The 2,500-nt window shown below is 39.0% G+C and overlaps 1 protein-coding gene across 1 annotated transcript in view; it reads right to left on the minus strand.

Moving 5' to 3' along the window:
- Positions 1 to 526: 526 nt before the first annotated feature.
- LOC101850665 (regucalcin) overlaps positions 527 to 2,500 on the minus strand; it is a 15,178-nt gene continuing 13,204 nt past the window's right edge. Inside the window, exon 7 of the mRNA XM_013086081.2 lies at positions 527 to 1,591. Within this exon, the coding sequence (XP_012941535.1) occupies positions 1,386 to 1,591 (206 nt within the window). The 3' untranslated portion in view covers positions 527 to 1,385. The remainder of the gene's footprint in view (positions 1,592 to 2,500) is intronic.

A 2,500-nucleotide genomic window follows, 5' to 3' on the forward strand; every position in this document is an offset into this window, starting at 1 on the left:
CTCTCTCTCTCTCGCTCTCTCTGTGTGTGTATGTAATACCCTTAATAAAACTAGCTTTTGCTGTATTTTTTAATCTTTTTCTTTATTTGTTTTACGATGATCGAATAGGTCACGAATCTAGTATTGCGTGGTAAAAAGACAGAGAGTGCTTGTGTAATTTGAATTAAAATTGTTGCCACTTATAGATGGTTTAGGTTTAGGTTTAGTAAGAGCTTTGTTATGTGGTACATGCAACACAAGTAGGTTATTTAAGTACCCAAGATCAGAAGTGTTAGCCTACCAGTAGAGAATAACTTACAAAGAAAAGAAGTAGAAGATGGTACTATAAAGGACGGTACATTATTATTATTAGACAGAAAAGAAGGAGCAAACCACTCAAGAACACCCGTCAACCAATCAGTTTAAAAGATGGTTGAACAAGCTGATGGGGTTCTGTGTGTTTCTGAGAATATACACCTGTGTGGATCCGTATAAAAACGTTCAATACAGCTTTGCATCATCATTAAGGTAAAAGCAATCACAGTAGTGAAATAAAATACAGCAGTTTATTATCATAATAGTTCATACAGTAGGTTATATGTTGTATAATATACTCTTCAACGTGATGAAAAAGTCATGCATTATATTTGACCTAATGCCATAACAGTTGCATATTAAATATATAATATATTCTTATATTTTGAACACAATAACGTAGCCAACATGTTATGACCTATCAGCAGGACCACAGCCTTCGAATCCTTGATCGACCACGCCAGGGGCGGTTCGTGGGGCTCAAACATGGGGGCGTGCTCAATTACACTATCGAAAGGCTGAAGATAGCCAAACCGAGGTATATAAATACACAAACTGCTCCATAACCTCGCATTCCTCACAGAAATATTTGCCAATCTATTTATAAAAACTACAATGGCTGAATACAAATAAACCTACAAAAACTGTTCTAAAAAAGGTAATATTGTATAGATTGTCATAATAATCGAGTGAACACTTCGGTGTACTTTGAGTTACGGCAAAGCCGGGGCGAGAAGCCATACTTTTTAAAGTTAGGTTTTTCATACAGCCCCTTGTTTTCGAGACTAGAATAATATTTATGTATAACCATAATTGAACAAGTCTGCTGGTCTTGCAGTATAACTTGAAACGTTAGGTCTATAATACATTTTGTCTTTATTTCTATCATCGTAAATTGCTAGAGTTTACATTAACTAATACTATTATTATTATTTTTAAGGATTAATTAAGTATCTTCATCGAATATATTTCTCCAGTAAGAATCAATGTTTTTAACTTCTTCCCGTTATATCATTCTATCGTTTCTATAATAGATTATGGCAAGTGTGTAAGGCAGTCTTTTCTTTCAAGGTAAGTAACTCTCGTACTGTCTATCCGGCGAACAAGTTGGGTGCTTTCCCCTTAGCATGCAATCCCGTCACTTTAAAGATGGCGCCCGCCTCAGGGGGATTCTCCGGCCAATTTGGCAGTCTTAACGCTGCAGATGTCGTCACATACAGGTCTCTGAAGTCTTCGCCGCCAAAGTTAGGACACGTGACTCCCTTACAAGGGAGGTTAATGCTCTGTAACTCTTCCCCTGCAAAGGTAAAGTGAGAGTTGAAGTTATCCTAGCTGTGCTCTGTTGAGCGTGTGGAAGGCTGTGTGTTGTAGTGTATATGTGTGTGTGTGCGTGTGTGCGTGTGTGCGTGCGTGTTTGTGTGTGTGTGTGTGTGTGTGTGTGTGTGTGTGTGTGTGCGTGTGTGTATGTGTGAGTGTTTATGTGCATTTGTGTGTATGTGCATTTGTGTGTGTGCATGCATGTGCATATAAATCACAACCATCTGTAAAAAGCTGTCCGCATGCCTTCAGCACAACAATCTAAAACTTGGGGCTTAGGCCATCATAATGTATTGTTTTCAACCACAACTACAGCCAAACAAACATCAAGCGAAACCGCCATGACGTCATATCAGCCTTCACGGTCTGGACTCAAAATAATAAGCAGAAAGATCAGTTTAGTTCAATGGCTTGGGTTTAAATATCCAAGATCGTGCACTCTGAAAAAATTCCAATTCAACATGGAGCACACTATCTAACCCAGCCTTCAAGCGTTCGACTCAAAATTAGCACTATAACTTTCAACAGTTCTTCAAACAAAACAGGCATCAAACGGAACCATCAAGATGTCGCATCAGTATTCAACGTCTCGACTCAAAATAAGCACTTAAACATTTAACAGTGAGTTGTTCAAACCTCATCATCATCATCCGGTGCCTTGCCGACTGGCGTGGGCGATCATGGACCTCCACTTCCATCTGTCTTTCGAAGCAGCAATGATGTCTGTTGTTCTTGCTGCTCCCAGCCATGTTGTCATCTTGTCCAGTATCTTTTCCCTCTGTCTGCCTCTACCTCTCTTTCCATCAAACTTTCCTGTTGTTACAATGTTCTCTAATGCTTCTTTCCGCATTGTGTGTCCGAAAAAATTTGCCTGTCGTTTTCTTATATT

This window comes from Aplysia californica, unplaced genomic scaffold (genome assembly GCF_000002075.1).
Source record: "Aplysia californica isolate F4 #8 unplaced genomic scaffold, AplCal3.0 scaffold00433, whole genome shotgun sequence".
In the NCBI taxonomy this organism is placed as follows: Eukaryota; Metazoa; Mollusca; class Gastropoda; order Aplysiida; family Aplysiidae; genus Aplysia; species Aplysia californica.